Source organism: Herpailurus yagouaroundi, unplaced genomic scaffold (assembly GCF_014898765.1).
Source record: "Herpailurus yagouaroundi ecotype Mexico unplaced genomic scaffold, PumYag 77, whole genome shotgun sequence".
In the NCBI taxonomy this organism is placed as follows: domain Eukaryota; kingdom Metazoa; phylum Chordata; class Mammalia; order Carnivora; family Felidae; genus Herpailurus; species Herpailurus yagouaroundi.
Genome location: NW_024412388.1, coordinates 99,938,442 through 99,954,134, shown reverse-complemented (window position 1 = coordinate 99,954,134; position 15,693 = coordinate 99,938,442). Strand labels below are relative to the sequence as shown.

The following is a 15,693-nucleotide window of genomic DNA, read 5'->3' as shown; positions in this document are numbered from 1 at the left end:
CTCATATTGTTGCTGCTGTTATCAGGGTGCCCTGGGAGTATGGATGGAGGTGCTGAGGGTGCCGTTGAGAACCAGCGTCTCTGACCTCTGATCTGTGATTGGCTGGAACAGGGAGTGCAATCTGTAACCCTGGATGGAGTTTCTCTCTGCAGAACTACATGGTCCTCCCCATCAGCAAATAAGCAACTCTAATGCCAGCGTTGCAGCCCAGACGCCCCAGATGGTGGCTTAATCGCCCGCAAGAATTAATAGCGCACCTCTAAGCACATTATTCACCCAGGAACAGTTTAGGCAACGGGCAAGATCCTGGCCCATTATGCTCCACACAATCGCTAAATAATATGCAATCACAGAAATGAAGCATGGCATATGGTAATCTCTCCATGATATTGGGATTCATTGTAATAAAAGCGCCGTTCAGAACCCTTATGTAGAAATCTGAAAGGCTTACCTTTCTTTTCTGGAAGGAACATCACAATAAGACAAGCCAGTCCTCCTAGGCACAGAAATGCTGCTAAGGTCCGCTTCCGGCCACACCTAAACAATGGAAACAAATGACACATTTCTCTTGGGGATCTTGTAAACGCATCTGCGGCTTCTCCTGAACCTCCTTCCTGAAACGTCCCCAGTGGCATTATATACGTTCGTCTTTGATTAAGGAATGGGTGGCAAATGGGACTGACCAGGACATAGAATATGTGACCATCACAACGCAAAGAACTAGCTGGATGGCAGCATCAAACGACGTGTGCAGGAGAAGAACAGAATCGCTCTGTTCCTGAGGGTTCGCTCTGTTCCGGGTGGTTCTGACTGCTTTCTGTCGAGCATTTTACTTAGTCCTCAAAATAAACCTATAAGGCATGTGCTGTGCCCTCCGTCTTCCAGAGAATGAAAATAAAACATAGAGAATGGAGTCTCCCAACTCACTTCCTTTCCTCGGTACTGAAATCTTGAGCACTTCAGATTTTATTTTATTTTATTTATTTAAAAAAAAATTTTTTTTAAACATTGATCCATTTTTGAGAGACAGAGAGACAGAGCATGAGCAGGGGAAGGGCAGAGAGAGAGGGAGACACAGAATCCGAAGCAGGCTCCAGGCTCTGAGCTGTCAGCACAGAGCCAGATGCGGGGCTCGAACTCACGAACCGCGAGATCATGACCGAAGTCGGAAGCTTAACCGGCTGAGCCACCCGGGCGCCCCAAGCACTTCAAATTTTCAACACTGTAAAACAAGCCCCTCTCTCTTAAAAATGCAAACTGAAAATAATTTCTTGTTAGTACGTCAGAATCAAGTGAAATTTATGGCACGCTTTATGAAGGGAAATCATTTTCAAAGAAGAGCTTGAGGCTTGGGCGAAAGACACTGGCAGTGACAAGCCTCCCTTCACGAGGAGCCTATGACCCGCTAGGTCCCCTGCAGGACCTTTGGTAGCACCTGTAACTTTTCTGACAATTTTACCAGGGAATTTTATAATCCCTAGTTTGAGGGTAAGTACAGCTTACTGAGCTTGTTAAAGCCGTAAAACTAACATGTGGCTAGGACCAGATTTGAATTCAGTGGCAGCGGCTGGGAGACAGGACAGGACGTGGGTCCCCAGGTCACACTGTGCTTCATGTGACACCAGTACTGAACGCCCTTCAGCGGACAGGCACCACGCTAGGCAGGCAGTGGGGAGGCAAAGCCACACAGGGAACTCCCGTGGATGGCACCCTTCTAAACCTTCAGTCGTCCTCAGAGGTGCGCATGGGCAGCTGTGACAGCATAGAGGAGGGGCATCTGGCACACCGGAGGGGTTGGGGACGGATTTCTGAATTCGCAGCCTGACTCGGCTCTTGGACCAGCACTGACCGCAAGCTTGGTCACTAACAGAGAGGTCGGCAGAGACAACTGGGACTGCCCCCAGAGAAAGGGTTCCACTGAACAGAATCCAAACTTGCCCTTTGGAAGGCACTAAGCATGCCATTCATGACAACAGCACCAAGGAATGCTGTTTTGCTTTGAGTGATGGTTTCTGGGTAGCGGGACAAGGCACGATCCAGCAGATTCCTGGTTCGTACAGAATGGGGTTTTCGGTTGTCCTGGTCAGGCGCTCAGGAACAGAAGTGACCCCAGGAAACTGAGTAAAAGGAACTTTGTCAAAGAGTTTTGAAAGGGCCTTGTAAAACTGCCCACTGACAATGAGAAGCAAAAGGAGGGTGTATTCCTCCCCTCAACAAAGCCGAGTGGGTCTTAAGAGGGAAGAAAAGTCTTTCCAGGCTCTCCAGTTCTATGCCTTGTGAAGGAATGTGCACGTGACAGGGGCTGGGTCCATGGAGTTCTATCTACACAGAGCCAATACTCCTATCTGTTGGGGCTAACAAATGACACACAGGCTACTCAAAAACCTTCTGGCGTAGTGCATTTGGATTGAACACCTACGTAAAAACTCACAAACATGAAACCCAAGAAATGCCACCCTAAAAAATGAATTCTAATTGCATTTGGTCTGAGAATCAATCACCATCGCGTGCTTAACAGATACTAGCTGTGGACAAAGACAAAAATCTTTAAGTATTTATGGATATAAGAGCATATGTATGTACGTATTCTACGTAGTCCGCTTCATACTTGTTTATACTCACCATTTTTGGTTAATCAAGTAGATGCAGATAGGGTAAGAAGGAATCTCTATGAGGCCAGACAGGGCCAGGTTGGCATAAATATTTCCGCCGAGATCACCTGCACTCAGAGTGAGGCCATAATACACCAAGCTGCACACGAACCTGCAGTTGGGGGTAAAAGACAAGAAGGACAACAGAACAAGTACATTAAGAATCTGCTGGGGAAGATTCGATCACTGGTTCAGTGTAATGCCACGTGTCGTAAGCAGTGAGCCTGACATTCCCACTGACCTTCCTATCCCGATCGAAATTTTTACTAGGAAAAAATACAAACGTAAGGGGCCTTGGAAATTATCTGCGCTGCACTTGGATGCTCTCTTAAGCAAATGAGTGGTCAGCTGCTGAAAGAGCAAACACGCTGACCTTTCATCAAGCATATCTGCATTTAATAAAAGACAAGGACGATTCTTACTTTAATCCAGCAGTTACCGGAACCCTTGCCGTAGGTGACTGCTGGGTCAAAATGACTCTAGAGAAGAACTCCCGGGGGGAAAGCCAAGAGAGGATGGTGTTGAGAACATGCACTGAGAAGCGACTGGAGTCGGCGGTGGTGACCTGTATAGGCCAGAAATGACTGGCACTGCACCCCCCTGACCAGGTTCTTGACCCCGCCCGACATTCAGCAGGCGTATGTGCTGTAGACACCCAGACAGGAAAGGGAAGACCAGGGGACAGCAGAGGAAGGACGCTTTAAAAAGCCACTAGTTTATTTCTGCATGCCGTTACCGCAATACATAGGGAGAGCCTCCTGGGTGGCAGGCACTGAGCCAACCTCTCAAGGTCTGGGAACCGAGGAACCCAGGAGCTTTAGTGTTTATTTATTTTTGAGTGAGAGCGGGCACAAGCAGGGAAGGGGCAGAGAGAGGGAGACAGAGGGTCCAAAGCGGGCTCCATGCTGACAGCAGAGCCCTGACGCTGGGCTCGAACTCAGGAACCACGAGATCATGACCTGTGCCGAAGCCGGACGCCCGACTGAGCCACTGAGGCGCCCCAAGCCCAGAGGCTTTAAATAAGCAAAGCAAAGTACCATCCTGAAGCCCCAGGTTGAGGATTTCTCAGACAGAGTGAAGGAAATAATACAAACTTGTGTGCCTAGGAAACTGCATTATTAAAAATAAAACAGAACAGAACATACAAAAATAAAACCCTGAAACTAGGCTTAGTAGTAGATGAATATGTTTCCTAACCATACGTTTCTATTAAATGTACTACAGGTTTTGGGAGCACATCAGTTTTTACATTTTGCAATTCACTTTGACAGGTGTTTATTCCGGGGACATTTCCATTTGCTTCCCTTTAATTTTCCTTAGAACAAATCCGATGAGCTGTGGCGTGATGAGATCAAAAAGGAAAGGGAAAGCCTTCTTTCCATCTCTGCCAAAACAGCAAAGTGGGCCAAGTGCCCTGGGCTATTAAGAAGGGGCTGCAGTGGACAGGAGACGTGTGGGGGATGGGAAGAGGGGACCCTGGAGCTCGACTGCTTGGTGGGTCATCCCTTCCTGTCAAATGAGCCAGGGGTGCCAGCTACTTCCAATCACCTCTCACTGGGCGAGCTGTCACTCGTGTTCTAAGGATGATGAGCAGTGTCGGAGCCAGGATGTCATGAGTAAGGATGCAAGGGGTCACTGAGTTCTCTGTGTTCCCTGCCCCCCAGAACCCTGTCTGTAAGCAGTAAGCTAAAAAATTTAAACCCATGCAGTTTTCTAAAGTATTTTTAAAATCCTTTGTACCTGCAGTAGATACCCTCCTCTGACAGGTGTATCTATCAGTGTGTTCACTCTGCATTTAAAATAGAAATCCCAGGGGCGCCTGGGCGGCTCAGTCAGTTAAGCATCCGGCTTCGGTCATGATCTCGCGGTTGGTGGGTTCGAGCCCCGCGTCGGGCTCCGTGCTGACAGCTCAGAGCCTAGAGCCTGCTTCAGATTCTGTGCCCCCCCACCCTGGGCTCTCTGCCCCTCCCCACTTGTATTCTCTCTCTCTCTCTCTGTCTCCTTCCCTCTCAAAAATAAACATTAAAAACTAATAATAATAAATAAATAAAATAGATATCCCGGTGAAGCAATTCCCACCATGGAAACACACATACGTATTTAAACCCAGTTTAATTTGAGCAGCAAGTCAGGCTCAAATAAAGCCCAGTTCAGGACACACGAGGCATCTGGTGCCCGCTCGTGGGGAGGGAGAACGGGGAGAGCACGGGCAAGGAGGGCCTACGGTCCCAAGGCGGGCACTATGCTTGGGAGCTTCCTTAATGGCAAGTTGGTCATTGGGATGCATAACTACAGCTATTAAAATCATCTTGACCCTTTTTATGGGCCCAAGCAAACTTTAAAATGCTTGCATAATATTTAACGGTGTATTTAGGGCATCAAAGAACTGTTGAAAAAGGAACCACTGTGGGGAGTAACCAGAAGAACAGATGTGAAACACAGAGGTGTGGTTTTACTCCCGGGGAAGGGCTTTCTTCAACGACAGACCCACAGAAAAGAATTCGGAATTTTATGGCATCTTCAGAAAGAACAGCACTATGTGGAATGACTCTGCTTCTGTTATGGCATATTTTAGCATTCGGAGCCCAAGGGGAGGAGGTTTATTTGAGAAGAACTCCTGTGGCTGTGTAAGATATAAAATAAACGGGGACGGGGTGCCTGGGTGGCTCAGTCGGTTGAGCGTCCGACTTCGGCTCAGGTCATGATCTCACGGTCTGTGAGTTCGACCTCCGCGACGGGCTCTGTGCTGACAGCTCAGAGCCTGGAGCCTGCTTCGGATTCTGTCTGTCTCTCTCTCTCTCTCTCTCTCTCTCTCTCTGCCCCTCCCCCACTCACAATCTGTCTCTCTCTCTCTCTCTCTCTGTCAAAAATAAATAAACATTAAAAAAAATTTATAAAATAAACAGGGACGCTTTCCCTGGCTCCATGTCTACTTTGTTGGTTTGTTCATCTGTTTTTTATCCCCTGAAGGCCAGACTCCAGAAGTTAACATGCCTCCAAAGAACAAAAAAACCTTAAAACAAGAAGTAAATTATCCTCAAGAAGAAGGCAGAGGGTTTGACTGTCTATATGACATGCAAATGCTGAGTTTTACGGAGCCCTAAGCGCCAGCACATATTTTCTAAGTGTTTGCACTCGGCAGAACCTCAAATTAGTTGCTCCTGTGCTGGGTTGTCAGGTTTGGCTTTTAATGGTTCCCTTAATCTCCACGCCTCCAAGCTTGGGTCCCCCGGTGAACACTTATTATGCATCTGCGATATTCCAGCACTGTGCTGGGTCTGTGGGGAAGGTGGCAGTGGGTGTGACCTGATCACACAGGTGGCAGCCAGGGAGAATCACGATATGGAAAAATATATTCACACCTTCTTGTTCTCAATCTGCTGTTCTTTACAGCTGTGTACCTAAGATCACTTTCATATAAAATTATTCTCCTTGGCGAGGCTGGGTGGCTCAGTCGGTTTAGCGGCAGACTTCAGCTCAGGTCATGATCTCATGGTTGGTGGGTTCGAGCCCCACATCAGGCTCTCTGCTGTCAGTGCAGCTCCTGCTTGGATCCTCTGTCTCCCGCTCTCTCTGCCCCTCCCCTCTCTCTCTCTGCCCATCCCCAGTTGGTGCGCTCTCTCTCAAAAATAAAGATTAAAAAAAATAATAATAAATAAAATAAAACAATTCTCCTGAATCCCCACATGAAAATGTAGGTCTCCGCACAGCCTTCAAGGCAAATACGTACCAACCACAGCACAGCAGTCCTTTTAGGCCAGTAAATATGATGCTCACACCCAATACTGGACCCAATAACATCGATGGCACCCTAGCAGAGGGTGCAGGCATACCGAGGAGATATTGTGGGTTACGTTCCAGAACACTGTAATAGCCATAAAGCGATGATCGCAGTAAAGCAAGTCAAATAAACTTTTTTGTTTTCCAGTGCATGTAAAAGTTATGTTGACACTATACTGTAGTCCACTACGTGTGCAAAAGCATTATGCCTTAAAAAGCAATGCACCTGGGGCGCCTGGGTGGTGCAGTCAGTTAAGCGTCCGACTTCAGCCAGGTCACGATCTCGCGGTCCGTGAGTTCGAGCCCCGCGTCAGGCTCTGGGCTGACGGCTCAGAGTCTGGAGCCTGTTTCCGATTCTGTGTCTCCCTCTCTCTCTGCCCCTCCCCCGTTCATGCTCTGTGTCTGTCTGTCCCAAAAATAAATAAACGTTGAAAAAAAAAATTAAAAAAAAAAAAAAAGCAATGCACCTACCTAATTAAAAATATTTTGTTGCTAAAAAATGCTAACCATCATCTGAACTTCTAGCAGATCATCATGTTTCTGCCGGCGGAGGGTCCTGCCTCGATGTGGATGGCTGCTGACTGATCGAGGTGGTGGCCGCCGAAGGTTGGGTGGCTGTGGCTGTCCTTCTTAAGACAGCAGTGAAGTCTGCCACCTTGATTGACTCTTTCTTTCACAAACAATTTCTCTACAGCATGTGATGCAATTTGACAGCATTTTGCCCACGGTAGAACTTCTGTCAAAATTGGAGTCTAACTTCTCAAACCCTGCTGCTGCTTTAGCAACTAAGTTTCTGGAACATTCTAAATCCTTTGTCGTCATTTTGACAGTCCGCACAGCATCTTCACCAGGAGCAGATTCCATCTCAAGAAACCACTGTCTTTGCTCATCCATCACAAGCAGCTCCTCATCCGTTCAGGTTTGATCATGAGGTTGCAGCCATTCAGTCCCATCTTCAGGCTCCGCTTCTAGTTCTAGTTCACTTGCTGTTTCCGCCACATCCACAGCTACTTCCTCCACCGAAGTCTGGAACCCCTCAAAATCATCCATGAGGACTGGATCCAACTTATTCCAAATTCCTGTTAATGTTGATATCGTGACCTCTTCCCATGAATCACAAACGCTCACAATGGCATCTAGGAATAGTGAATCCTTTCCAGGAGGTTTTCCATTTTCTTTGCCCAGATCCATCAGAGGCATCACTATCGACGGCACCGATATCCTTACGAAATGTATGTCTTAAATAAGATCGAAATTGCTGAAAGTTGAAATTACTCCTGGATCCGTGGGCTGGAGAAGGTCGTATTAGCAGGCATGAAACCAACATTAATCTCATTGCACATCTCCATCTGAGCTCTTGGGTGACGAGGTGTGTTATCAATTAGCAGTAATATTTTGAAAAGAATCTTTTTTAAAATCATTTTTAAGGTTTACCTATTTACATTGAGAGAGAGAAAGAGAGAGCGAGCATTTGTGTGACAGTGGGGGAGGGGCAGAGAGAGGGGGAGAGAGAATCTCAAGCAGGCTCCATGCTGTCAGCTAAGAGCCCCACATGGGGCTCGATCTCACGAACCAGGAGTTCATGACCCAAGCCGAAATCAAGAGCTCAACTCCCAACCAACTGGGCCACCCAGGCACCCCAGAATCTTTTTTTCTGAGCAGTAGGTCTCAATGGCAGGCTTAAAAATTTAGTAAACCGTACTGCAAACAGATGTGCTATCATCCATTCTTGGTTATTACATTTACAGAGCACAGGCAGAATAGATTTAGCATAATTCTTTTTTTTTTAGTTTATTTATTTATTTTGAGAGCAAGAGAGAGAGAGTGTGTGAGCAGAGGAGGGGCAGAGAGAGAGGGAGAGAGAGAGAATTCTAAGCAGGCTCCACCCTGTCAGTGAGGAGCCCGATGCGGGGCTCGAACTCACAAACCCCAAGTTCATGGCCTGAGCTGAAATCAAGAGTCAGACACTTAACTGACTGAGCCACCCAGGCACCCCCAGATTTAGCATAGTTCTTAAGGGCCCTAGAATTTTCAGAATGGTCACTGAGCACTGGCTTCCACTTAAAGTCACCAACTGCATTAGCCTCTAGCAAGAGTCAGCCTGCCCTTTGAAGCCAGGCATTGACTTCTCCTCTCTAGCCATAAAAGTCCTACACGGCATCTTCTTCCAAACGAAGCCTGTTTCATCTATGTGGAAATCTAGTGTGTAGCGTAGCCACCTGCATGAATGGTCTTAGCTGGATCTTCTGGAGAACTTGCTGGAGCTTCTACACCAGCACCTGCTGGCTGCTTCACTGTGCACTTTTATACTGTGGAGATGGCTTCTTTCCTTAAACCTCATGATCTAACCTCTGCTAGCTTCAGACTTTCCTTCTGCAGCTTCCTCACCTCCCAGCCTTCATAGAATGGGAGAGAGGGTGTTGCTCTGTACCAGGCTTTGGCTTAAGGGAACGTTGTGGCTGCTCTGATCGTCTCTCCAGACCACTCAAACTTTCTCCGTATCAGCAATCAGGCTGTTTTGCTTTATCATTCATGTGTTCACTGGAGTGGCTCTTCTCACTTCCTTCCAGAACTTTTCCTTCATTCACAGTGTGGCTAACTGGTCGGCACGAGAAGCCTAGCTTTTGGCCTACCTTGGCTTTCAACCTGCCTTCCTCAAAGCTGCGTCATTTCTAGCTTTTGACTTAAAGTGAGAGGTGTGTGATTCTTCTTTTCATTTGGACACCTGGAGACCACTGTAGGGTTATTAACTGGCCTAATCCCAGTATTGTCATGTTTCCAGGAGGAGAGGGGTCCCAAAGAAGAGAGATGGGGGAACGGCCAGTCGGCGGAGTCGTTGGAACACACACAACATTTATTAGGTTTACTCTCTTCTATGGGTGTGGTTCGTGGTGCCCCAAAACATCCCAGTAGTAACACTAAAGAGCACTGATCACAGATCACCATGGCAAATGTAACAATAATGACAAAGTTCGACACAGAGCCGTGAAGCGAACAAATACTGTTGGAAAACGGTACCAACAGAGTCGCTTGCCGCAGCGCAGGCACACGCCTTCCACCGTAAAAAACGCGGCATCTGAGAAGCATAGTAAAATGTGGTACGTCTATACGGTACGCAAGTACCGCCATCCACTTGACCCCTTCCCACGTCATTCTGCAAATGGGACCATCTTCAGTCGTTCCATGCAATTTACATGGATGCCGAGAGCATTCTGAGAGGCAGGTAGGAATGAGCTATTCAAGTGGCTTCAGGTCCGTCATTTCACACTCCCAGGATCCCATCAGGGCAAGGAACAACACCGCCCACCCCCGTGAGTGAGTGAGTGAGTGAGCAAGCGGGAACGCCACAGAATGTGCTATCTGACCACTCGATGCCAAACCAAAGTTGGTATTTTAAACTCCTATTTAGAAACTCTTCTGTTTCTAATATGCTTTCTTACTTTCCTTTTTTTTAGAGGTGGGGGAGGGCGGTTCTTAAATATTTACATTAAATAGCTCAGAAGCACAGATGTGCTTCTGCTGTCTGTTTATTCAAGTTCAATGGACGTGCTGTCAGGCCCCATCAGTTCCTCCTGGACAGGGAGGGTGCTGCAAAAGCAGAGGTGAGCACGACGCAGGCATCAAGACACAAAACTTGTTTTCATGAAAACGTCAGGCTGACAAATCAGGTTACGTTTTCTGTCACCCTGTAGAAGGACGTCATCAACAGACCTCTAGCACCCTGAGTTGAAGATCAAGACAACACCCCCTAGATATAATTACCAGATGAACATCAGGGTCAGCGTGTGCCCCAAGAGGATCCGGTAACGGAAGAGATCCAGGAAACTTCCGGTCTCCCTGTAGCTTCTGCTGGCCGGATATGTTAGTGAGAACGTACACTTGAGCTTGTGGTTCCTCTTGGCAATGAGGTACAGAGCCGCTTCAGCCTCACTCAGCCGACCCTGGGAGTATAACCAACGAGGTGATTCAGGAATGAATCTGAAAGAGACGTCATTAAAGGCTGTATATTCATATAGGTACACGGGCACAGGAAGGAGCATGTAGATTTCCTCACCACAACTGGATTCCACGTGAGGTTTAAAACCAACTCTCCCAATGACATGGGGGGGGGGGTCCCCTTCAACAGCGTGCCAGTGTTAAACAGTGGTCTGCTTTACGAATGGAAACCAAGAACACACTTCCAAAACAGCCACAAAACTAAAAAAAAAAAAACAAAAAGTAAGCAGTATGCATTTCCTTTTGAATAAATTTTAATAGATAAATGACAAGTTAAGCCTAGAATACTGAAAAATTCAAATTTTTCATAAAGCACAGGTCGGAGAGAGGGCTCTAAATCATAGCCATGTGTTAGAACAGTACCACAGAGTGAACAGGTGTTTAAGTTCTGACAAAGCTTCACAAGATAAAAATATTTATCGTCTTATCAGAAAAAAATAAATTTTTAAGAAGTGTTTTTAACATAGTGATATGTTATTAAGAAGGCAGAGATTATTTTAAGATTCTACATGAAAATTAAACAGGGTTTAGCCCATCTCAGCTACTTTTGAGCATTTCCACCTTCAAAATACTCGAATTAGCTGATACACTTGCTTTAATATGTCCTCAGGATATTTCCTGCCCCCCCTCCCAAGATCTTAAAGAATAAAAGTCATCTCCTGGTTAACTTTCAGTTACATAACAACAATTCTTTTCTACTGAATACTGAATACTGAATGTCAGTGATGTCACCACTGGTATTTTCCAATAGTTCCAAGACTTAACTATGATGTGTCTCCTCTCACAGCCGTGTGCACACTTCTAGAGGACCGAGGACTTGTGAAAGGCCAAACTGTGATAGGAACACAGACACGCATTTAATAAATACAGCAGCCAGTGCCTTTTGACCTAATGTGACATTATTTGCCTAAAATGAAACTTCTCTAAGGAAACCTGGCTATTTAAGGTGCCTTTTGGAATTCTTCATGCCCTTCTGTAAGGGCGGTGAAGTGGCAACAAAACCCACAGAATTTGGAACTTCACAGACAGCCAGTCGGTCGATAACCATTTGTTGAGCACGTTCGATTTTGTATTGAGCTGTGTAGTAGGTGCTCAGAGGAAACAGAAAGGCACGAATTCTCCCAGAGCTTTGCTGCTGGACAGAGAATATCCATGCAGATCTGATTGTCAACAAAAGCAGGAACGTAGGCCATCCTTTATTTCCTTCTTTATTGCCCTCTGATTATTATTACTAATACACAAGGTGGATGATCGAGTAAAATATCGTTCTCTTGGAAGTTAGGTCTGCCGATCATCAAGTGGACCGACTGGTCCTATCCACAAGGCCGCTTACAAGGTACCACATAAACACCATCTGAGTCTATGGGGCGCCTGGGTGGCGCAGTCGGTTAAGCGTCCGACTTCAGCCAGGTCATGATCTCGCGGTCCGTGAGTTCGAGCCCCGCGTCAGGCTCTGGCCTGATGGCTCAGAGCCTGGAGCCTGTTTCCGATTCTGTGTCTCCCTCTCTCTCTGCCCCTCCCCCGTTCATGCTCTGTCTCTCTCTGTCCCAAAAATAAATAAACGTTGAAAAAAAAAATTAAAAAAAAAAAAAACACCAGCTGAGTCTAAATGCAAATAAAAAAGAGCATAAATGAAGCCTATTGTGATGAATGTAGACAGTACACCTGGGAGAGATAAGTGAGCCACCAGAAGTCTATCATAATAAAAATAAAAAATGAGGGGCGCCTGGGTGGCGCAGTCGGTTAAGCGTCCGACTTCAACCAGGTCACGATCTCACGGTCTGTGAGTTCGAGCCCCGCGTCGGGCTCTGGGCTGATGGCTCGGAGCCTGGAGCCTGTTTCCGATTCTGTGTCTCCCTCTCTCTCTGCCCCTCGCCCATTCATGCTCTGTCTCTCTCTGTCCCAAAAATAAATAAACGTTGAAAAAAAAATTAAAAAAAAAAAAATCAAAAATGAGGAGAACTGGGAGGTAAGAAAAAAAAAAAAAAAAAAGACAAGGAAATAGCCAAAATACTAACAGTCATTATCTTTGGGTAATTTAGGTCATGTTTCCCTTCTCCTTAAATTCCATTGTTTCCAGAATTGTTGATAAGCGTTAATTATCGTTAAAATGTTTATAAATCGGGGCGCCTGAATGGGTCAGTCGGTTAACCGTCTGACTCTGGCTAAGGTCATGATCTCACGGTCTGTGGGTTCAAGCCCCATGTCGGGCTCTGTGCTGACAGCCCGGAGCCTGCTTCAGATTCTGTGTCTCCCTCTCTCTCTGCCCCTCCCCTGCTCATGCTCTGTTTCTGTCTCTCTCTTTCAAGAAATAAATACATAAATAAGAATATATAATAATAATTATAATAAATAAATAAAATATTTATAATAAATAAAATAATTATAATAAATAAATAAACAATAAGAAATAAATAAACATTAAAAATTTAAAAATGTTTATAAATCATGGTTAAAGATGAGATATGACAGATATTGAGGCTTTGGAAATTTGAGTTAATCAAGTATTTCTACTTGGGAAAGCACATATCTCGGGCACAAACTGAGGACCAGACTTGTCCCCACATTTGGGGAAGCCAATGAGCTTTCTTATACAAAGGTTCACCTATCTGCTAATGGATGGACTTGGGAATGTAAATTCTGACACATGCAGATTTTTCATATCAAACAGCAAGAGGTGTTTTGAAAGAAAAAGCAGTCTTTGAACACACTGCCCTCTCAGTAGTGCTGGGGACAACTTCAGAAGCCACGGTGCTAATTTAACAATGTTGCCTCTACTCGAAACATGTCCTGTGAATCTCTTAGAAGATGGAAAGTCTTTGTAAAATATGGGAGTGTGATTTTTTAAGTAAAGCTGCTCAAATCCAAGTACTGTGAAAACGAGGAATTTTTTAAACTAAGCGATAATGTTTCTAGGAAAAAAACACAAGGTATGACCCTAAAATAATGTGACATTTTCGTATGTGGCTGACAGCTAATTCTGAAGGCTGATTACAGATGTTTTTGTGCCAACACCTGCCCAACGGATACGAGGAATCTTCTGTGGGGAAGGCCCTGGGCTTTGCTGCTGGGGGACACGTAGCCAAGCCGAGAGCCTGGGAGCTCCTGGTACAGAGAGACGGGCTCCACTCCAGCACGAGGTGGAAATAAGAACCCCACTCGAAGGGCATGGGTTTAGTGCTGCAGAATTCAGAAGCAAATGACTTGCAGCTAGAGGTGTGATCAGAAGTTTGGAGGGGGTGGCAATTTGAGCACTCCAGAAGGCTAGGAGTTAAACAGGAAGAAATGGAGAGAAGGGTGTTGAAGGGGCAGGTGCAGCAGTGAGTAGGAGGTAGGGAAGCAGGCCAGCGCCAGGTGAGTGCTGGAAACTCCATGCAGCCGGCTGTGTCTGGAACACAGGGTATGGGAAACAGGGTGGGAGAAAATCAGGGCAGATCAGCTGGAGGCCGACTGTGGGAAGGCTCGCATTCCAGGCCTATTTCAGTTTTACATGCTCTTGTCTCTCCGTTTCCTATTTTTTCCTGACCTGAATTCATTTCCCAGTGAGTAGATGTCCCCACCTAGCGCTGGGCCATAAACACTCTTCCGACTGAGCCAGCCAGACGCCCCACTGTTATATTCATTTTTGCGCTTAATTCTCTTATTTCAAAGGGAATACAGAGACAGATTGCAGCTCAACCCTCACCAAATCTCAATTAGTAGAACTTGAAGAAAGAACTACTGCATTAAAGACGTATCTGAAGGAAAATTCTACTACAGTTATCCCTCATTTTACGGCAGAGAAGCTGGGACCGCCGGCTGAAAGTTTCATTTATTCCAAAGATTTTAATGGTTCAAATCAGAGGTCTGAAACCTCAGGAGACAGCCTTTCACAAGCACATTGAAACTTCTAGTGAAGTAAAATTAAAAACTCGAACTTCTTAAGCACATCATTAAACTGATGAAATAAGAGATGAACCAAGTATTACTTTGCGACTAAAGATCCGAATGCAGTACGGTATTTACAGGCAAAACTGGGTTCCTTAGCCCCAGCAAGATGGTCAGCATTTAATGTTAATTTTACGGAGAACTCTGTAAATGTCTCTGAAATATCTGTTTTATTGTTACCGGACTCTATTTGGGGAAAAATGTTAATAAATAACATTCCTGTATTCTGTATTATGCGATATACATTATATAATAAACAATATTAATAAAGTATTTGCTGTGGGGAAAAAGCACTGATAAGATAGCTCTACGTTGGTGACTCACCTCCTGCATTTAGAGCGCCACAGTGGGGCATCTGGGCAAGTTGTTTGGAGCGCCCTGCCCTGCCCAGGCATTGAGCCCATCCACCCTACGGGTTTCTGCCATATGTGAGAATCTTCCCACGCCCACATTTAGAGGCCCTGAGATAATAGTTACGCGCAGGATAAAGAGGTGCCACTACACATTGGATACGGATGGAGTGTCCTGTGGTATCGTACCTGGGCCATACACCTAGCACGTGATCTGATCCAGCCTGAAGATGTTTACGCTTGAGGCATTAGGTTAAAAAAGAAATGGGTACCCTGGGTCAACAACTCGAAGGTTCAAATATGGTCTACGGAGAGGTTACTTCAAATAAGGGATACCTGCATTCTGAATTAATTAAGCATCTCTCCTCCCAGCATCTGCCAAGCTTTGGAGCGCTTGTGGAATTTAGCTCTTCACCAAAGTCAGTTCAGGTAAACTCCTGAAAGGGAATAACGCCACTCATTGACCCGCATCCTCTTAAGACATTCCTTCTGCGTATTAAACCTCTTAGAGGAAAAACTACTTACAAAGATAGGAGGAAGACCACTGTTCCCTGCAGGTTAACCAGAACGGCGAGGGTCCTCCAGGAGCGGATAAAGTATCCCAACAGGGCATACTGGGCGATGCCAACCGCGAAGAAGAGGCCACCGATCGATCCTAATTCAGGGAAGAGACACCTGTTACTGGAGACGGCACCCTCCCCGTCACCCTCTCCAACCCAAGTCACAAGCCAATGCCTTCCTTGGGAGACATCAACAGGAAAGAAAATCCTACCCAAATATTGAGTATCAGATGATAAAAGTGGAAGAGAGGCCAGCAAGTTAGTGGAAAAGGAGGAAGGACAGGTGAAAAATATGAATGACATGTGGTCAAGATGACTTGTAAGGGTTTGTCCAAATGTCTTCTGCATTGAAGGCTGTGTTGACATCTGCCTGAGCATGTGCTGAAGTCTGGACGATGTTTTCCTGGATGGTGGTAAGGTTTTTAGCTC

The 15,693-nt window shown here is 45.9% G+C and overlaps 1 protein-coding gene across 3 annotated transcripts in view; it reads right to left on the bottom strand.

The window, feature by feature from the left end:
* Positions 1–15,693, bottom strand: part of SLC22A15 (solute carrier family 22 member 15) — an 87,092-nt gene that overhangs the window by 20,523 nt on the left and 50,876 nt on the right. For all 3 annotated transcript variants that reach the window (XR_005788908.1, XM_040471409.1, XM_040471410.1), the window contains exons 5-8: positions 15,230–15,359; positions 10,194–10,409; positions 2,623–2,763; positions 452–537 (exon numbers count right to left, since the gene is read on the bottom strand). Coding sequence is in view for 2 of the 3 variants with exons in the window: in XM_040471409.1 (XP_040327343.1) it covers positions 452–537; positions 2,623–2,763; positions 10,194–10,409; positions 15,230–15,359 (573 nt within the window). In the remaining variant the exon portion in view is untranslated. The remainder of the gene's footprint in view (positions 1–451; positions 538–2,622; positions 2,764–10,193; positions 10,410–15,229; positions 15,360–15,693) is intronic.